The sequence below is a fragment of the Emys orbicularis genome, chromosome 3, assembly GCF_028017835.1.
Source record: "Emys orbicularis isolate rEmyOrb1 chromosome 3, rEmyOrb1.hap1, whole genome shotgun sequence".
NCBI lineage: Eukaryota > Metazoa > Chordata > Testudines > Emydidae > Emys > Emys orbicularis.
Genome location: NC_088685.1, coordinates 196124431 through 196145163, shown reverse-complemented (window position 1 = coordinate 196145163; position 20733 = coordinate 196124431). Strand labels below are relative to the sequence as shown.

The 20733-nt window shown below is 38.1% G+C and overlaps 1 protein-coding gene across 1 annotated transcript in view; it reads left to right on the top strand.

Moving 5' to 3' along the window:
- The window catches only part of XPO1 (exportin 1), a 76633-nt gene that overhangs the window by 4578 nt on the left and 51322 nt on the right, over positions 1 to 20733 (top strand). Inside the window, exons 2-4 of the mRNA XM_065400809.1 lie at positions 125 to 256; positions 7658 to 7759; positions 11625 to 11697. Of these exons, the coding sequence (XP_065256881.1) occupies positions 131 to 256; positions 7658 to 7759; positions 11625 to 11697 (301 nt within the window). The 5' untranslated portion in view covers positions 125 to 130. The remainder of the gene's footprint in view (positions 1 to 124; positions 257 to 7657; positions 7760 to 11624; positions 11698 to 20733) is intronic.

The window sequence follows — 20733 nt, the reverse complement described above, 5'->3', positions numbered from 1 at the left end:
AGTTTTGAAGTGAGATGGCTATATTGAACAGGTCACTTAAAAGCAGCTGTAGAAATAGTTTCTTACAAAGTTGCTGGAAACTGATTAACTTCTCTAGTTTGATCTGATTCATTTTATTTTACAGTAATCTATGCCAGCAATTATGACAATGTTAGCAGACCATGCAGCTCGTCAGCTGCTGGATTTCAACCAGAAATTGGATATCAATCTCTTGGACAATGTGGTGAATTGCCTGTACCATGGAGAAGGAGCCCAGGTAAAATATATGTCCGAAAATATGGAAGTCTTAATTCAAGAGTATTATAGAGTTGGCCATATTAAAACTTTACATTAGTCTATAAATCCTTAGAGGAACACTAAGTAAAATAATTAAATTCATTTCAAGTTCACCCAACGCATTTAAACAGGAGTTAAACTAGAGGGAATTTCACTCTGATATGACTAGAATACTCATGGAAAGACTATTTGGTAGTATTGGTGACAAGGTACCTTACAAATTTGGCAAACTACCTGATGCTGATTTGTGGCCCAGTTTTAAAGGGGGCCTTAAGATGAGACACACATGAAGAGAACATTTATATCTAAAAGCATCTGCTTACCCAGTCATTCTTCTGTTGTTAAAGGTATGGAAAAGTGTGCTTTGATGAGAGCTGTCTCCCTCACAGCCCAACTTCTGTACTTTATTCCTGCAGGGAAGTCATAATCATGCCATGTTTGACATTCTGTTAGCATGAAAATAGTTGTGATGTCACAAATTCACCATTGACTTCACTCCAGGATCATATTTAAGGGGGAAACCTTTTGTTTAAAATAACTCTGGTTATTATACATAACAAAAGACATTATAAAAATGCATGTGATGTCTGGACTTTTCTTTCCATTATACTCTTTCTTTTGCCACTCTTTCCATATACATCCAGTGGATTGAGACTTTTGGCATTTCGTACTCACTATATTTTAAAGTTGCTTTATGCTACCTGTCTGAAAGTAAACTGATTTTAAAAGGCAATAAAAGGTTAATCTAAGCACTATATAAAAGCTAGGTGTTTAATTTTTAAAGATAAGTATTGCTCAAACAATAGTAACATGTCTGTTTTCCTGGCATACTTTCGTTGTTTTATAATACCTGGACAGTGTCACAGATTTTGTGGCAAGTAATGGCTTGTAGCAAGTATCCCACCCTAAAGTATCAAACATTGAACAAGACTTGAAGAATGCGACGGTATCATAAAGAGGGTAAATATTTGTAACCTAACACCTCTTCTGTCCCCTTTCCCGGATCCCCCTCACTAAAACAAATAAAACCAACCACACAGATATCCACTTTGTATATTGGTACCTCCATAAAAGGCAGTCTGCTATGCCAGGTTTCTTAGTGTAGATTATTATAGATGCTGAAACCCATTGTTTCACCTTGTGTACAACTTCTGGGATGTGTACAATGTGTGAGCTCCTTTTCTAAACTTAAGCGGTCACAAGTTTAAGTTCATAATATGACGATTTCCCATATACTCTGAAGCTCTGTGAAATTTCTTATGCAAAGTAACATAGTATTGACTCCTGAATATCTGCTGCATATACTATTTAAATAGCAAGTCTTGAAGGAGCTTTTAAGATATCTGCTCTCTGTTTAATATTCTTTTGTTGAATTGGTATTGGATGTTAGGAGGAATTACAACCAGAATATATCCTCTGAATGCTGAATACTAAACAATTTTGTTGAAAAAATGCCATTGCTCTGTCAATGGAAGAAATTGAATGGTTCCGTTTATAAATGAGATGGGTACAATTTCATTGGATTGTGTGTCTTTTAAGCTTTTGACACTTAGATAAACTAATGACAAAAGAATTGAAAAAGGGAAATGGACTAAAATTGTCAAAAGCAAATTATGTTTAAGCATATAATTGTATCAGAGCATAAATACATGGCTTCTTCATGAAAAGTTTCAGTATGTAGTGTATTAAAAAGTGTGTATTCCTGTGGAAGCACACATTTTTTTCAGTGAGTGTCTTCATATCACCGACTCTCGTATGTATATTTCCACCACAAGCACTAGTACCAGCAGAAGCACTGCCTCTAAAAGGCAGACTTGGCACAGAGCACAGCTTCAAAACTGGCAGAAGCAATAGGAATGCAAAGTTAGCTAAGATTAAGATATTTAAAATTTCTTCTCTTAAACATTAAAGGAGTAAGACTTCCATGCTTTCTCCCCTGAAACCACTTACATGTGGAAAAAATGCCTCTGTCCTTAAGGCTCACTTTTGCCATAATCAACAGAGGGTCCTGTGGCACTTTTAAGACTAACAGAAGTATTGGAGCATAAGCTTTCGTGGGTGAAAGATGCTTGCGTCTGATGAAGTGGGCATTCCCCCCCGAAAGCTTATGCTCCAATACTTCTGTTAGTCTTAAAGGTGCTACAAGACCCTCTGTTGCTTTTTACAGATTCAGACTAACATGGCTACTCCTCTGATTTTTGCCATAATGATTACAAAACCTCAGCCTGCTTATCAGGTAGGCAAGTGAGAAGCTATGAATGCCCATCTACCCCCTCCTTTCTTTTCCTGTTCCCTTTATTCTTACTAATTTCATCATTCCTGCCCTTCCCCAAGTTAGACCTTTTAAAGTTATGATTGCTGAGTTCTGTATTTTGATCTAAATGTTAAAATATGTAAAATTCCATACAGGTGTCTTAACTCATCCCCACCATATTTGTTTTGTCCATCTTGTTTGCCATCTGTTGGACATGTAGATCTTGAGCCCTCTGGGCCAGGGGACTGTCTTTGTTACATGTGTGTACATAATGTATGTAAGGTATATAATATCCTTATTTCCAGTGACTAGGAATACAAATGTCTTAGTGCAGCTGTGTTCTGAAAAGTAACTGTAAAAATATACATACTTATTCAAAGATCTGCTCCTTATGTACATTCAGATCCATTTGCTAATTTGAGTGACAAAAAGTAAGCTTTAGCTGTGTTATACCTGGGAGAGTGAGGTATATTCTATTAGTCCTTTTGTGCACCATTGTTTAGTACAGAAAAAAATTCGGCACCTGATTTTATGAGAAGGCAGGTTTGAACACCAGCCTTCCATTGATTGCAGTGGATTTGTTGGTAATTGGCTTTTTTCCAGAAGTGCCCACTTATTTGGCTTTCTAAGTGTGGATTTAGGAGTCTGATTTTAGGCACTCAGATATATAAACTGATCTAAATTTCATATTGTTGTTTTGCACATCCACTGAAGACAGAATGATTGGACAGGTCACAGAGGGCCTACTTTGGCCTGTATAATCCTTATTAATAGGGCTGTCAATTAATTGCAGTTAACTCAAGTGATTTAACTCAAAACAAATTAACTCAATTAAAAAAAAATAATCACTATTAATCAGATTTAATCGCACTGTTAAACAATAATAGAATACCAATTGAAATTTATTATAAATATTTATTGGTTTTCTACATTTTCAAATATATTGATTTCATTTACAACACACAACACAAAGTGGTCACTGCTCACTTTTATTTTCTTGATTACAAATATTTGCACTGTAAAGATAAATTGAAAAATACAATTTCTTTTATCTCCTACAAATACTGTAGTGCAATCTCGTTATCATGAAAGTGCAACTTACACATGTAGAATTTAGTTGTTACATAACTGCACTCAAAAAAAAAAAAAAAAAAAAAAAAAAGGTAAAACTTTGGAGCCTACAAGTCCACTCAGTCCTACTTCTTGTTCAGCCAATCCCTAAGATAAACAAGTCTGTGTACATTTATGGGAGATCATGCTACCCGCTTCTTATTTACAGTGTCACCTGAACGTGAGAATAGGCATTCGAATGGCTCTTTTGTAGCCAGTGTTGCAAGGTATTTATGTGCCAGATATGCTAAACAGTCATATGCCCCTTCATGCTTCAGCCAACAATCCAGTGGACATGATTATGTAAGTGGGGGAATGGTCCCGCTATTGTGGGGAACTTTTCTGGCTCACATACTACTCTGGTGAAATTGGCTAGCGAAAGAATCTGAGTCCTTGCTCCTATGCCCTGCCTGACCTCAAGGACTCCCCTTCCCCTCTCCTGTGTGGCAGAGTTCTTGTAACCCCAGCAAGACTGGGCCCAGGATTCCTGTGGGGCTTCAGCCCCAGTCTTGTCGTGGTCACTTAAGACAGGCTAGGGTGTCCCCTGTCCAGGATATTCTTTTCTCATTGAACACTTCCCTGACCCCACTGATATTACATATAGTTCAAAGCAAATACAATTTATTAAACAGCAACCAATTAAAAAATAAGAGAAAAATGGGAAAGGTAAAAGGAACATAAGAATGACCATACTGGGTCAGACCAAAGGTCCATCCAGCCCAGTATCCTGTCTGGCAACAGTGGCCAATGCCAGGTGCCCCAGAGGGAGTGAACCTAACAGGTAATGATCAAGTGATCTCTCTCCTGCCATCCATCTCCACCCTCTGAGAAACAGAGGCTAGGGACACCATTCCTTACCCATCCTGGCTAATAGCCATTAATGGACTTAACCTCCATGAATTTATCTAGTTCTTTTCAACTCTGTTATAGTCCTAGCCTTCACAACCTCCTCAGGCAAGGAGTTCCACAGGTTGACTTTGTGCTGTGTGAAGAACTTCCTTTTATTTGTTTTTAACCTGCTGCCCATTAATTTCGTTTGGTGGCCCCTAGTTCTTATATTATGGGAACAAGTAAATAACTTTTCCTTATTCAATTTCTCCGCACCACTCATGATTTTATATACCTCTATCATATCCCCCCCTTAGTCTCCTCTTTTGCAAGCTGAAAAGTCCTAGCCTCCTTAATCTCTCCTCATATTGCAAACCCCCTAATCATTTTAGTTGCCCTTCTCTGAACCTTTTCTAATGCCAATATATCTTTTTTGAGATGAGACCACCACATCTGTACGCAGTACTCAAGATGTGGGCGTACCATGGATTTATATAAGGGCAATAAGATATTCTCCCTCTTATTCTCTCCCTTTTTGAATGATTCCTAACATCCTGTTTGCTTTTTTGACCGCCTCTGCACACTGCGTGGACATCTTCAGAGAACTATCCACGATGACTCCAAGATCTCCTTCCTGATTAGTTGTAGCTAAATTAGCCCCCATCATATTGTATGTATAGTTGGGATTATTTTTTCCAATGTGCATTACTTTACATTTATCCACATTAAATTTCATTTGCCATTTTGTTGCCCAGTCACTTAGTGTTGTGCGATCTTTTTGAAGTTCTTCACAGTCTGCTTTGGTCTTAACTATCTTGAGCAGTTTAGTATCATCTGGATAAAGGAAAACACATAACCCCACTCTGTGAGCATGGGGGAACCGAAAACATCTGTTTCTGGAGGGTAAGGGAAATTCAGTCTGTTCCTCACACATGCCAGGCCCTGGCTGTGCTGCATGGATGCAATGGGTCGGACACTTGCTCTGGCAGTGGCCCCACACCCTCGGGCTCTAGATGGTAAGACCCTTCTTCCCAGTGCTGGCCTCCCCTTCCAAGTCCGGCCTGCAAGGCCTCTTGGCTGGTGGCGTCTCCCTGCGCAGGGTCCCCCTTGTTTTCCCTCTGCTGCTCACTGTGCTTGGCTCCGGACTGTTCCACCCCCAGCTTCACTCTGACTCAGCCCTGCTGCTGTTCTGCCTCCAGCTCAGCTCCCTGGGATGCTCCACTTTCCCCTCTGGCTGGCATTGCTCTGCTCCCCAGCTCAGCTTGGGCTCTTGCTCTGTCCTTCGCTCAGCCCACTCTGGCCATTGTCAACTCCAGCTCAGACAAAGGATGGGACCTCCGGGCTTCTGACTCCCTCATTGGCCTGCCTGCCCTGTCAATGAGGCTGACCTGGAGCATTGGCCTCTCCCCATTGGACCTGGTACTGTCAGTCTCGGGGTCTTGATTTCTCATTGGCCCTTCCACTTTCTTTTGGTACTGGGAGATGGCTAACCAAAAACCCCCACTAAGTTTCAGTAAGGGGTCAACAGTCCCCTTACATTTCCATATCAATGACGTTCATTGAAAAAAATGCATTAATTAAATTTCTGACTGAATTCCTTTGTATGTCTCCTGCTCTGTGATTTTTACCTGCATTCTGCCATATATTTTATGTTATGGCAGTCTTGAATGACAAACCAGCATGTTGTTCGATTTTTAAGAACACTGTCATTGCAGATATGACAAAATGCAAAGAAAGTACCAATGTGAGATTTGTAAAGGTAGCTACAGCTCTCAACCCAAGGTTTAAGAATCTAAAGTGCCTTCCAAAATCTGAGAGGGACAAGGTGTCGAACGTGCTGTCAGAAGTTTTAAAAGAGCAACACTCCAATCCAGAAACTACAGAACCCCAACCACCAAAAAAGAAAATCAACCTTCTGTTGGTGGCATCTGATTCAGATGATAAAAATTAACGTGTGTCAGTCCACATTGCTTTGGATTGAACCAGTTATCCGCATGGAAGCATCTCCTCTGGAAGCTGAAGCATGAAGGGGCATATGAATGTTTATCATATCTGGCACATAAATACCTTGCAATGCCAGCTACATCAGTGCCATGCGAATTCCTGTTTTAACTTTCAGGTGACATTGTAAATAAGTGGGCAGCATTATCTCCCATAAATGTACACAAACTTGTTTTGTCTTAGCAATTGGCTTAACCAAAAGTAGGATTGAGTGGACTTGTAGGCTCCAAAGTTTTACATTTTGTTTTTGGGTTCGGTTAGGTTAAAAAAAATAAAGTTGCACTTTCACGATAAAGAGATTGCACTCCAGTACTTCTGAGAACTTTTTTTCCTTTTTTTACAGTGCAAATATTTGTAATCAGAAATATAAAGTGAGCAGTGTTTTATGTGTTGTAATTGAAATCCATAAATTTGAAAATGTAGAGAACATCCATAAATATTTAAATAAATGGTATTCTGTTGTTTAACAGTGCTGTTAAAACTGATTAATTGTGATTATTTTTATCTCTCAACTATAATCGCAACTATTTTTTTTTTAATCATTTGACAGCCCTAGTTATTAATGGTTGTAATGAGGGAGAAGGAAAGAACGCAGTGCTGTCTTTAGAAATATCTCTTTTTACTTGTAAGGCAACAGAAATTAAAACTATAAATGTGGAGCCCCGTGATATTGCTTTAAAGTCACTCGAGTACAATAATACTATTTCATATTTGCACAGTTCTTTACATGAACTTAAGTGCATTCTATTTCGGGATGCAGTGGGCTCTAATGCAAGTAGAGTAATGCAAGTACTTGCACTAAAGCCAGGGGGTCAGACTAGATGATCTATTGGTCCCTTCAGACCTCAAATTCTATGAATATATAAAAGCTTGTAAATTTAGAGTATTAAGTAGAACTTATTCTGAACATTTTCTCCTTATGGACTCATTCCATTCCATTCCATTCTGGTTTGAGAGAATGCCGAAGTGTTAGTTAACAAAAATTGCTGACCCAAAGAGTCAGAAAACATTTGATGTGATCTGTTGCTCCTGGCTTAATTCAAACTACTTTTGGTTTTAATGTGGTAAGTGCTTAAACTGTTCAAGATACATTTTTGGTTTAACCTCATTTTTTTTATTTTTATATATATATTATGGTAAATAGCTTCTAAAATGCATTTAATTGTGTTTTTTGTTATCCTTCTTTAGCAAAGAATGGCACAGGAAGTCTTGACTCACTTAAAAGAACATCCTGATGCATGGACCAGAGTTGATACTATTTTGGAGTTCTCTCAGAATATGAACACCAAAGTAAGCACCTGGTCTTCAATTGATTTTTCTCCCTTTCTTCCATTCATAAACTTTGAGGAAGGTATCTCATTTTTAGCATTAGCTTTTGTTGCTTCAAACCACACTTTTTTTTTTTATTGTTTTTATTCCTAAAGTTGCCTTAAATTTAACTCTGCCGTAAACAGGCCTATCATTTAATTTTCCCTTTACATTGACACAGTTTTCTTAAGGAAGAGATAAATTAGGAATAAAGTATTTCAAGGCACATGCAGAATTCATGAGTTTGGTATATGTACAGATCTGAGTAATATAAAATCTGCTAGGGCCAAATTTTGTCCTTGAATAAATATTTACTCTCATTATTGGGAGCTGTGTGCACATAACTGAGGGCAGAATTTGTTCCTGAGTATTTTGAAGGTAGAGATCAGACTGGGATTATTTTGGGCAGTCTAATCAATACAAGCTAGGCGCCCTTAACACTTTGTAATGTTGGCTATAATCTGTATTGGCTTGCAGAGCACACTAAGTTGTACAACTTTTTAAACCCTGCCACCATTATAGTGACTGATTAAGGGGACAGAACTCAGTTTTTATTTGCAAGTCTACATGTTTTACTCTAAGACTTCTAAGCAATTTGAACAGAAGAGTTGATCAAAATGTGTTTTGACTGTCTTAAGTTTGACTCACACTTCTCTTTAATTTTAAAGTAATTTTTATGCATGGTTTTCTGCTTGATACACGTTACTTTAATATACTTTGTGTTCGAACAGAAAATAGCCATGTTCAGATATGTTTCTGAATTCAGATAGTATTCATGAAACAGTCCTAACTTTTTAAAATTTACTCTGTAAATTTTAGGGAAAAACAGTTTAAGAACTTCCTCAAAGTGCTAACCTTTAAGTAACAGTGTTTGCCTGTTTGCTTGCCTGGTAAACTTTGCTTTTTATACTGACAGACATTACTAATGTTTAAGTTGATTTATCAACAGTATTTTTAAAAACTCAAATTTGTCTTGTGAAAAATGAGATGATTAGAGGAACAGAAAGAAAGCAACAGGTAAAGAATTCTTCAATTTACATAAATTGCAAATGATTTGGTGCTAAATTTATGCACTATGACATTTGGCTTTTATGCAATCATATTTTATCTTTAAAGCTGTTAACACTATCTGATATTAATCATAATGTTCCATTATGTTGATTGCTTGTAATAGGAAGAAAAGGGGTGTCTTCCTGTGCAACTGACACAGCTAGGCTTTGACGGCAGGCCTCCACAAGGTCTACCCTTTTGATTCCCTTTAACTGAATTCTGTTCATCAATTGTTTTTGTTTCTTGGGAGGCGGGAGGGAAAGGGGATTCAATGCATAGAATAAGTAATTAATAAGGGTACCATAGAAATTTCTACCATAGGGATCATTTCATGCATTTTTTCATTCAGTCTTTGCTGTTATCTGTCCCTCACCTTCATAACTCAGCAGTTGATTTCTGCAGTGCTTCTGATATTTAGCATAAGATAAAACCAGAGACTAAATAACTACTAGAAAGACATTACTTTAATTTCAAGTGCTACATAAATGTGTGTTTGTATAGATGTCTATAATCTATAAAAAGTACATTATTGGAATCAAATCCAAGATGTTCAGAATTGGCCAGTATTTGCAATTCTGGGCTGAAAAGAATTCCAACTAGTGGAGCAGGGCAGGTACTTGAAACACAGTGCCAGAAATCACTAACTATTAAAAAAAAAAAAAGATTTAAGAAGATTACATCATCCAGGATAGGGTTTGGCAGCCATCAGCATCTATTCCACAAGGTGGCTTACAAAGTCTTCTAGCATGGTATGCCGAGGGTGGATTGGACACAGTAATCGAGTTGAGGCATTTGCTTTCTCTGTTGCTTCAGTTCATGTGCAAGTGATACAGCAAAGTTAAAGTTGGCAAGGTTCACTTCGCTTCTTTCTTATACATAAACTGGGAGAAATAAATGGGTAAAAAAATAGTGGACAGAAAGGGATGACGAGGAATCTAGAAAAGGAAATAAAGGAAAAACAGAATGATGGTTAGACATTCGCCTGTATCATTAAAAAGTTGTGAATTAAGTTTGTCTAGCAGTCTCAGGTCAGTGTGTGTGTGTGTGTGTGAGAAGCTCTAACAAAAAGTTTCCATCCCCCTTTCAAAGCAAAGTGATTTGATTTGTTTAAAATACAGCTCTCGGGAGTTAAGGAAGTAAGATACAGTTTTGGTTAGCCATTAGCTTTAAGTGTATTATTAATGTGACTGCAGCCATACAATTTAGGAACTTTAAAGTGGTTCAGAGCTGGTTTGGGAATGTTAATACTGCCTGATATCAGTGTTCAACCATTGAGTATAGATTTGAATTTTATCACCAGCTTTTATAAGTTTGTTTTGTTTTGTTAGCTTCTATTTACCTGTAACAGAAACAGAGGCTATACCTATAAAACTGTTTTAGTTGCTGAGGTTGCTTGCTATAGAGTAAAGCATGCTGTTTTAAAGAAATTGTATGCTTGTGAATCAGATTCTCCTATACAAATGTTACCTTGGCTTCACTTCATCTGTTAGATGTACAAATTTAAAAACAAAACCCAGAAGATAAACATTTACTGCTGATTATGAAAAAAAATGCCATTTGTTTTCTGTAATTGCAGAATAACTATGTACAATGTTTTTGAAGTCTAAGGAATATTCTGCAAATGTGAAACTTTTGAGTGAAACAGGCAAAATTTCGTAGTGAGCAGGAAGGCATATGGAAGTAAACACTGTCAAGATGATAACAGCAAAAACATTAATGTTTTTGAGTACAATGTAGTTTGGGACAGTCTACATTGTGCTGTTGTTAAAGTGTGCAGTTTACATGATCCCTTTGGTTGAAATGCTAATGAATTCTACTTTGTATGAAAACTAACCATTTTAAAGATGAACTCTTATTCTCAGCCAAACTCTAGTCATACTACTACATAGACATGAATAAGTTTACCTTTCAGGCATTGGTACTGTCTTCCTCCCTAAGCAACCAATGACTAAAGAAACACAAAATTCCTTTTCCCTTTTTTCCCTTCTGTCTGTCCACTTTTAAAGTGCATGACCTATAATGTTGCTGGTCATGCCAGAAGTCTCTTTACTACTTATGGTGAGTAGGCAGTAGGGACAAAATGGATTGAATGAAGTGGTCTCCCCTCTCCAGTAAACTCTTGCCAAATTTTTGGGTCAGAGCCCAGGAAGCAATACTTGAAAGGTAAAAGGATTTCAGAGTGCATGTTAAAATTTTAATTACTTTTGACTGAGCAAAAAAGATCATCTTTAAACTGTAGAAATAGCTGCCGTAGGGGTGGGGATTGAAATTAAGTAAACCTGTGGGTTGTCTTGCTGTTCCTTAAGTAACACACCAGTGAAGTTTGGGAAACACTTTCTTTAGAAAGTGCCAGTGACAGTACATATAATGCTAAGCCAAGATCTTTCAGCTCAGAGGAATAGTAGAGGAAATCATCCAAGCTGCTAAATTTTTTAGGAGCCTGGTTGTCTTAATACTTGAACATATGAGCAGTCATTTATGTTGTGAATTCATATCTGGCTGCTACTTTCTCTTCTACAGATAGCCCCTTTGGCTGCCAAATGGCTTTTTTTATTTCTCCTGGTGTGAGCATGATCAAACAGCAGGACTTATTTAGAGTAGCAAACAATAAAAACAAGAAAAATGCATGAACAACTCAGTAAATGGGTGAATAGACTTTAATTTTAACTAAATTTGTTAGTTTAATATTTTTGAAATCTTAGATGTTAAGTGTGAATGTTTGCTTGAATGAGAATCCTAAAAGTTATTGTCAGTCCTACAATAACATACTCACATAATGCTCTTCTCCAATTTTCAGTATTATGGACTGCAAATTTTGGAAAATGTGATAAAAACAAGATGGAAAATTCTTCCAAGGAACCAGTGTGAAGGTAGGAAAATACACTACATTTTGTATGATGATTTTGAATTTGATAGTTAACTGTTTGTTGACATTTAGAAACTTCAGTATGTCACCTAAACAACTTTCAATTTCAAATATAGTTGGTTTGTCTTTTGGATTTACTAGATGAATGATACATACTGTAACATTTGTGAGCACATCAGGACAAGTTTTCTATTCTTTACTGGGCTGATTATCAAAGATGCTGAGCACTTGCTGCTTCCATTAACTGTAATGATGGAGAGAGTGCTTAGCACTCTGATAATCAGGCCATAGATATCTCTGTTGACTGTTACAGAACTCCTTAAGTGGTTAAAAAAAAAGTGTAAGTTGTTTTGGTAATTTTATTCAAAATAACATTGCCAGATAAGGGAACACTTGTATCTGCTGCTAACACATTCCACTAGACAATTAGATATTTCAGAGTCTGTTCAAACTTATATAAAAATAAGAAGATACAGAAATCTCAAATTTCATATAACTTAAAATAGTGTAGGGCAAACCTCCACTTTTGTCACTTTGCTTTTTTGCCCTTAAAGAAATTTTGAACTCCATGAATCAGTCTTCATTCTTGGATCTATTCTCCTTTCTCTCACTAGTCTATAGTAGGGGTTCTCAATCTTTTTCTTTTTGAGACCCCGCCCCGCATGCTATAAAACCTCCACAGCCCACCCGTGTCGCAACAACTGATTTTCTGCATATAAAAGCCAGGGTCGGCATCAGGGGGTAGCAAACAGGGCAATTGTTTGGGGCCACAGGGAGCCCCATGAAGCTAAGCTGCTCAGGCTTAGGCTTCAGCTTCAGCCCCAGGTGGGGCTCAGGGCCTCGGGCTTCAGCCCCATGCAGTGGGGCTTCAGCTTTCTGCCCTGGGTCCCAGTGAGTCTGGTGCTGGCCCTGCTTGAGAGACCCCCTGAAACCTGCTCACGGCCCCCCATGGGGCCCTGGACCCCAGGTTGAGAACCACTGGTCTACAGCACAAGTTTTTAAAATTGCAGTGGATAGTATGACAAAATGAAGATGAGAATCCTTAGCTAAACTCTACAGTATTCTGAACTGATCAGATGTTGTCCTTCGCCAGTGAGAAGGAATAGTTGGTCCATCAAGATGTTTCTAGCTCAGGCAAGTCAGGAAATTTGGACCTTAAACTAATTTCATGGTAATATTAGCTATGTAAAAAACTCTTGAACATGGTTGTCACCGTTCTAAACTTTTTATACTCTTTTGTTACTGGTAGTGGTTTTTGTAAAACTTCTGAAGTTCCAGGCAACTTAAAATATAATTTTTGCTGTGATTTTTCTCAGTGAAGTTTTGAGATGCCACTTGAACTTGTGCTGCTGCTTCTCTTGTGCTAAGCACTACAGTTTCCAGGTTTTAAAGAGGACCTCTTCTTGATGAAGAGTACTGTCTGATGAATACTAATGGAAAAAATCATTGTTTCCCATCCCATGTGATATTTTTGTCCATTTTTAAGATTCTCGCTCCAACAATAGATGTGGAAGTGGGATTTGTTTGTGACATCAGTAGCAGGAAGTCACACAGTCTCTCAGGAAATGGCGTCAAAGCCAAGATAAAAACATTAAACTCTGTAGAACTTCAGAGAATTTTTCAGGGCTCTAAAGGGACATCTTCAACTTGAAATCTAGTAAATTTAATAGTAGGTTTGGGTACTATACTTGTTTAATTTTACATTTTCTTTTTTTTTTTCTAAAAAAAAAAACCCTCTTGCTGTGTGTGACCCATTTTGCTTATGTCTTACTGAGAATTGAGAATTGGTACAGACTCTATATGAAGTTTAGTCAAATTAACGTGTTTAATAGATGTTCGGATGGAACCATTGGCAGGGCATAATTTACTAAGTAGATTTATTTTAAATTGGGGGGAACAAATTGGCTGTAAACATGCTTATTTGACTCAAGAAGACAAATGCAGAAGGCATAGAAGAAGGCAGTTTTGAATAAGATATATGTGGGAAAGATTGTTGGATAAGAACAAAGATGCCCACAATGTCACATTGGGCCCCCAAGTAAAGTAAGGCTCTCTGTTCCTCTCCTCTTGCACCACTTCTCTATACAGTGCTTACCATAGCTGCTCTCCTTCACCCACTCTGTCACTTGCAAAACAGTTGGCAGCTGATTGAGATGTTTGATGCTTATTCAGACTTTCTACAATTGGAGCTGGAAGGTGGGGGAAAGTTGGGGGGTCAGTAGTTGATGCTGAGGACAGAGTAGTTACTAACTCAACACCGCGTGTGTGTCCCCTAGTGGAGAGAGGCAGGGGTAAAGAAGTAGGTGGCAACGGTCCCAACATCACAAGGTGTGGTAAAAGCTCAGGATATCTGATGCAGGAGTGAACTGGTTGACCAGATATAACACATTTTCATGAGTAAATGACTTAAATGTGCATTGGATTAATGAGTGCGCAGGCCAGATAAAACCAGTTGTGTGTGAGGTACGGGGGCGGGGTGAGAATAGACCAAACTGTCTTAGATGTTACTTGTAACAGTAGATGAAAATCACTCTTCTATTGAAAATCACACTCGTCTACACTATACTCTTTAATTTCATTTGTCTTTTGGCAGATTGGGACTATCAGTCCAATATTAGGGCTGGGATTGTGTTTTACTTGCTTTCAGCTACTATAATGATCATAGTTGGATTAGTAGCTAAAATAAATTAAAATACAACCCTAGTTCTAAAACTAAACAATCTACTTCGTTTTTTTCTTCTGTTTTCTGCCCTACATCCTGGGAACTGTATTGGGAAGGGGAGAGGAGCCAGATATGCGGTGTGGTACGGCTCTATGGCTCCATCTTTTTGGCTTCAACAGCATCAGATGGAGGAGGGGGTAGAGCCTGCTGAATGGGTATTTCAGCTCTGCCATGTTTTCATCTCTTTTGCCTTTACTAATGGCTAGGGCCTGATAGCAGGGAACTGCACTTCTCTAACCTTCATCTGGCTATCTAATTGCCCAGCAAGCTGAACATAGGTGGAGCTGAGGCCTGCTCAGTTTGACCCAATCATCCAACTGAAGGACAAGACTCTCTCTCCTGGATAAAAGTAAAATATGAGGCCAGATTTAAGATTGACTTTTTAGAAGTTTAACCTTCAGTAACAAAATAAGCAATATGACACCAATACTTCAGAATCAGATAATTTTGATTACCATCTTATTTTCACAACACTTACCATCCTCTGGCTGGATTTTCGCAGTAAATATTTATTGAAATGAAGTTAAAGAAGTAATGATTTATAATCTTGAAAGCTGGGGATGCCAGCGATTTTCAGATGGAAAAAACGTTGGTTTCTGCTGATAGCTACAGTACTTCTCGGGATTGTGACTGTTTAAAATTAGGTCTGGATTGAAGTGTGAATGGAAGAAAACAAGGTTATTGGGATGACCTGATTTAAAGATTTGGGGATAATGAGGTCTATGGGAGATGAATCAGTGCTGTGTACCATTGGAAAGCTGAACCTCTTAATTTTTCCTTTGGGGTACAGCATTTGTTTCTAGTCTTATTTGTGAGACACAAACTAGTTAAACTGTTTTAAAATGCAACAGAGGGTCCTGTGGCACCTTTAAGACTAACAGAAGTATTGGGAGCATAAGCTTTCGTGGGTAAGAACCTCACTTCTTCAGATGCAAGTAATGGAAATTTCCAGAGGCAGGTATAAATCAGTATGGAGATAATGAGGTTAGTTTTAAAATGGTTATTGGTTCCTCAGAATGGCCATATTTATGTTTACTGATGCGGGCTTAAGTAGTAGTAGGTCTTGGACCAGTGCAATTTCCATTCATTGGGATTATTTTTTTGCCTTCAGTCCAAAATTCCAAATACAGGAAGCTATCTTCTGAAGATGTGTCCTTTGGACTTGGATCTCTACTCTCATTTTGCCTTGAATTTCTCAACACCGTGCAGCCCTATTGGCGATTGGCATTTTGAGGTGTTCTGGGACTAGTGCGTTTGAAGTTGTGCACAGCTACGTTCGGTTTTCTCAAGTATTGTAGTTTAGTTTTTTAAATTGATGAATATGTTGGTCATTTTTGTGCTGATTTTAACTGTATCCTTCGTGATTTGATTCCATATCAGGAACAAAGATAAAGTCAGCGGTTTAAACTACTTTACAAATTTAATGTTTCTAAAGGCCTGTCAAAAAAAGCCATCTGGACAAACATGGATTATTGGAATACAGAACTCTTGGGAAGATGTTAAGATGATTTAAAAAAAAAAAAGTATAAAGACCAAGTATCTGCCCCAGTGTACTGTTGGCAACTTGGTCTCTGCCATATTGAGGTGTCAAGATGCGGGTCACAAAAGGGATGAGCTAGACATGCTGCTAGGGTGCTCAGCCCTTGGGAGAATGCATTGCTTTTGTCAATTCCCAGTGTACAGGGTGACTTTACAAGCTCTGGAAGAAAATATATTAAGGCCTCTCAGGGGTAGATTGGGAAGAAGGATGTGTTGATCCTTCTTAAATCCCCCTACAGTGCCTTTTGAGTATATGAGTAGTAAAATGGCACACAATTTTGAATGTAAGCACTTTAGTTAATAAAATCAAAGAAAGAATACTACATGTTCACCAGTGATTGCTGATGCAAAGTCCTCTGATGCTTATTTAAATTTTTTAAAATGTTATAACTGTTTTTTGTATAGGGCTGATTAGTATTAGGAACTTTATAGTAGATTACAATGTTACTCTTTAACTAATGAGAGCATACTTATAGGGAATGTCCCATGATAATGGGAAATTGAGAACTAGGTTGGTTTTCTGATACAAAATATGGAAAGCTTGCCCAGAAAGATACCTTGGTTTTTGTGCTTGTGGTTCAGTAATAGAGAGAGAATTGACTTTGTAATGTGAAATGAAATTCTACTTTTGTGGTAAAGGTAGCTTATCTTTCACTGAGTTAGTGTGGACACCTGTTTAATCAGTCTGTTATGAAATGTGAACATTTTTCTCAAGCGTCATTTGACAATGAATGTGTTCAGTGACAGTATAACACATTGGCTCAGAGCAGGGGGCTTAGTTTAGTACTAAGCTCTTGGCCTACCAAAGGCAGGGAACTGTAGAAGCATCTTATTCCTGGGTTGCGATGAAGGACTCTTTCCCTCCTCCTCTCCCCCCTTCCCCACCCCCCATTTTACAGCTCTAGTGGGTTATGGAATTAGGTTGGCATTAGAGCTGTCGATTAATCGCAGTTAACTCACATTATTAATCACAGTTTTAATTGCACTGTTAAACAATAGAATACCAATTGAAATTTATTAAATATTTTGGATATTTTTCTACATTTTTATATATATTGTTTTCTGTTTTGTAATTGAAATCAGTGTGATTTTTATTAGAAATATTTGCACTGTAAAAATTATAAAAAATATGTTTCAGTTCACCTCATACAAGCACTGTAGTGCAATCTTTGTCATGAAAGTGCAATTTACAAATGTAGATTTTTTTTTTTTTGCTACATAACTGCACACTAAAACAAAACAGTGCAAAACTTCAGAGCCTATAACTCCACTCAGTCCTACTTCTTGTTCAGCCAATCGCTATGACAAACAAGTTTGTTTACATTTTCAGGAGCTAATGCTGCCCTCTTCTTACTTACAATGTCACCTGAAAGTGAGAACAGGCATTTGCATGGCATTTTTGTAGCCGGCGTTGCAAGATATTTATGTGCCAGATATGCTAAACATTCATATGCCCTTTCGTGCTTCGGCCACCATTCCAGAGGACATGCTTCCATGCTGATGACGCTCATTTAAAAAAAAAAAAAAGGGGGGTAATTAAATTTGTGACTAAACTCCTTGGGGGAAAGTTGTATGTCCCATGCTCTGTTTTATCCACATTCTGCCATATATTTCATGTTACAGCTGTCTCGGATGATGACCCACATGTTGTTCATTTTAAGAACACTTTCACTGCAGATTTCACAAAATGCAAAGAAGGTACCAGTGTGAGATTTCTAAAGATAGCTATAGCACTTTACCCAAACTTTAAGAATCTGAAGTGCCTTCCAAAATCTGAGAGGGACAAGGTGTGGAGCATGCTTTCAGAAGGTTTAAAAGAGCAACACTCCGATGCGGAAACTACAGAATCCAAACCACCAAAAAAGAAAATCAATTTTCTGCTGGTGGCATCTGACTAAGATAATGAAAATGAACTTGCATCGGTCTGCACTGCTTTGGATTGTTATTGAGCAGAACCCATCACTAGCATGGACGCATGTCCCCTGGAATCGTGGTTGAAGCATGAAGAGATATTTACGTGCCAGATGCGCTAAATATTCATATCTTGAGATGCCGGCTACAACAGTGCCATGAGAACACCTGTTCTCACTTTCAGGTGACACTTTAAACAATAAGCTGGCAGCATTATCTCCTGAAAATGTAAACAAATTTGTTTGAGCCATTGGCTGAACAAGAAGTAGGATTGAGTGGACTTGCAGGCTCTAAAATTTTACATTGTTTTATTTTTGAAAGCAGGTTTTTTGTACATAATTCTACATTTGTAAGTTCAACTTTCATGATAAAGAGATTGCACTACAGTACTTGTATTAGGTGAATTGAAAAATACTGTTTTGGTTTTTTACAGTGCAAACACTTGTAATCTAAACATAAAGTGAGCACTGTACACTTTGTGTTCTGTGTTGTAATTGAAATCAGTATATTTGAAAATGTAGAAAACATCCAAAAATATTTAAATAAATGGTATTCTGTTATTGTTTAACAGTGTGCTTAATTGCAATTAATTTTTTTTAATCGCTTGACAGCCCTAGTTGGCTTATTTCATTGATGGGGAGAGGGCACATACTGATATACTTTAGTTGGGGGAATAAGAGTCTGCATAAGATTTTCAGGGAGAGGACATAAACAGGAAGGGGAAAAAAGATCTGTTTTTTCCCTACTTCTTATGAGAACAAGAAAATAGGATGTTGTGCCAAATGCTACTCTTTTATTATTCATAGTTTCCAAAGCGAGAAGGGATCATTGTGATTATCTAGTCTAGTGGTTTTCAACCTCTTTTCATTTGCAAACCAATCTCAACTCTAAAGGTGTTAAAAAATAATTTAAGATAGTGGGGAACGTATTATAGCTTTCTAAAAAGTACTGGTAAGAAGACTGTATTTCAGAGCTTGTTCAAACATGATATGTATCTTGGCCAATTATCACAAGAGTCATGGATCTCGATCTGTGATCTTGGAGGTCTGAGTACGGGATTGAGAGTCCAGAAGTCTTAATTCTAGTCCTAATTCTGATATTGAATTTCCTTGAGCATTCACTTCAGTTTTGCCTTTGTTTCCCTTTCTGTATAAAGTGGGAGTATTTATTTGCCTGTCTCACATATGGTTAGTTTATTTTTTTTATGGTACTTACACTATAAAAATATTAAACTTGCTTTTAAATAGATGGGGTTTCACTGCTATATATATCGGTTTAAAATTCAGTATTCTGCATAAAGGTCTTAAGTTCACAACGTAGTTTTGTGACATACTTGTCACTTATGTAGTACCTTCTATCTGAGGATCTACGTGCACTTGCATAATCCAGTTAAGGGTGCACATTGTCATGTAATAGAGGATAGGGACAGACATTATAGTTCAGTCAGTACTGAGGCCCCGTTGAACATGGGCTGTTCAGATACAGACAAGGGATTACAACCTAAAATGTGTTTATTTTTAAAAAGCAGCAAACATGCCAAAGTGTGGGAGGCGTTTCCCATTTCTCAGTTTAAGATGATTACAGTATTTATTAAACTTGGGTATTGTGTCCTCCGCTGTTGTCCTGCTGTCCATTCAACCCATTGTTTAGCCAGGGTCTCCCCTGAAACCCTTTCCTTCCAGAATGGCTCCCAACTTCACGATATAGACTTGCTCCTCCACAGCGGAGTACCTTCTGCAAGATCTTTAGGATATGTCTACACTGGAATAAAAGACCTGTAGCTGTCCTGGGTCAGCTGATTCTGGCTGCAGGGCTAAAAATTGCTGTGTAGGTGTTTGGGTTCAGGTTGGAACCCAGGTTCTGGGATCCTCCCCTCTTGGAGGGTCCCAGATCTCGGGCTCCAGCTTGAGTTCGAATGTCTTACACAGCAATTTTACAGCCCCCTGAGCCAGAGTTGACTGACCCAAACACCTGCAGCTGGCCTAATTGCTGTGTAGGTGTACCCTTACAGTCAGTCCTGTGATCTTCTAAGATGTCTGTAACTGCTGTCTTGATTGAAAAAGAGACATTCTGCTCTTGTTCATTTGTGGTTTATGAACACTCCATTCTTTCCTACAATATGGGGGAAGACCGCAAAATAAACTTCTATGAAGCTTTCAGTGTGCTTCCAGAGCATTAAGAAGCTTTGTTAATAGATATTAGCAGGTATGTGGGAGAAGGGAGAACACTTTCATAATGGTGTGTGAAAGTTTAAAATTTTTAAAGCTTGAACAGAAGAAGTAATGGAGAATGCAGTTTATGAAACAAGTTATTCATGTGCTTGACTCACTGTTTAAACTTGTTTAAACTTATCCTGTGACAGCAGTTCCGTTGAGTTGCTCTCATAATGAAACATTATTGTAAACTTTATCAAAGGGTTAAAGTTGAAATATTTTTTACTCCTATTCAGAAATATGATCTATGACTTGGTTAAAAGAATCTGGAGTAGAATTGCATAATACTCTCTGTAAGTAATATATAGTTATAGTAGAAATGCATAATCTCCGCTCCCCAAAAGCAATGGGAACTAGGTAGTTTAGGCTTTTTAATGGGTTAAGGCAGTGCTGGGGAACCCATGGCCCTCGGGCCGAATCCATCCCATTGGTTAATTTCATCCGCCCTGGGGTGCACCCCTCTGCTGGCTCGCCCCGCTGTGGGGGGAAGCCCTGAGCCGCCGTGCCTCCCTGGGCGGGTGAGTGGCCCGTGATTTTGTGTGGGGTGTTTTTTTGTTTTTTTGGTTTTTTTTTTTTCCTGTGGGTCAGTGGCTTGTGAGAGAAAAAAAGTTTCCCACCCCTGGGGTAAGGAATATGTTACTTCTCAGTAACTAGG